Source organism: Penaeus monodon, chromosome 23, assembly GCF_015228065.2.
Source record: "Penaeus monodon isolate SGIC_2016 chromosome 23, NSTDA_Pmon_1, whole genome shotgun sequence".
In the NCBI taxonomy this organism is placed as follows: Eukaryota; Metazoa; Arthropoda; class Malacostraca; order Decapoda; family Penaeidae; genus Penaeus; species Penaeus monodon.
In genome coordinates this window covers 17,677,771-17,678,620 of record NC_051408.1, presented here as the reverse complement: position 1 = coordinate 17,678,620, position 850 = coordinate 17,677,771, and the positions used below count along the sequence as shown (strand labels likewise).

The 850-nt window shown below is 51.2% G+C and overlaps 1 protein-coding gene across 1 annotated transcript in view; it reads right to left on the bottom strand.

Moving 5' to 3' along the window:
- LOC119587846 (mucin-5AC-like) overlaps positions 1-850 on the bottom strand; it is a gene marked incomplete in the record, with an annotated part of 20,921 nt that overhangs the window by 1,547 nt on the left and 18,524 nt on the right. The window contains 1 exon segment of the mRNA XM_037936550.1: positions 775-850. Coding sequence (XP_037792478.1) covers positions 775-850 — 76 coding nt within the window.

The following is an 850-nucleotide window of genomic DNA, read 5'->3' as shown; positions in this document are numbered from 1 at the left end:
CTTTTGCTTCTACCTGCAGTACTGCCATGGATATGCAAAAATACAAATATTGTTATTATCCTTATTAATGCTGGCGCTATTGTCGATAAAGGATGAGGATAATCTCATTTAACCTTCGTTGACTTCATTTAACCTCTGTTTCATAACCTGTAATCACTTACAACGTTCTGTAGCCTCCTAAGACTAATCGCAGACCTCAACAGAATAAATACATTCAGTGGAGGGCACTTCAGCATACATGAGGGGCACTGCGACATCCCAAGGACAAGGTAAAAGCAAGTGGTGCCCCTGAAATGTGTTGGGCATGACCTCCTGGTGCACCCCCACCCCCATCCCCATAGATCCCGAAATCTCATATCCTCCCTACGCCCATACCCCACGCCCATATAGCTTTCAATACCTCCATTCCGACTCGCACAACGCTCGCATATCCACACGCTTTTCAACGCCCCAATCTCCATCCACATATACTCCTAATATCCACACACCCTCCAACATCCCTCACCAACACATCCTTCCCGTACCCACATACCTTCCCTATACCCACGCATCATTCCCATACCCACCCACCCTACAGCATCCCACACCCCACGACCTCCCCACCCACAGACCTTCCCCATACTTCATCCCACACCTACCCACAAAACCTCCAACATCCCATATCCCCACACCCTCCCCACCCACGCACCCCATCATACCCCATACCCACACACCCCATCATACCCCATACCCACCCATACCTACAAAGCCTCCCATACCCACGCTTCAACACACCGAGCGGTTGTAGTAGATGGGCGGCGGATCCCACGACAGCTTCCGCGAGACGATGCGATGCACACACAGGGCCGTC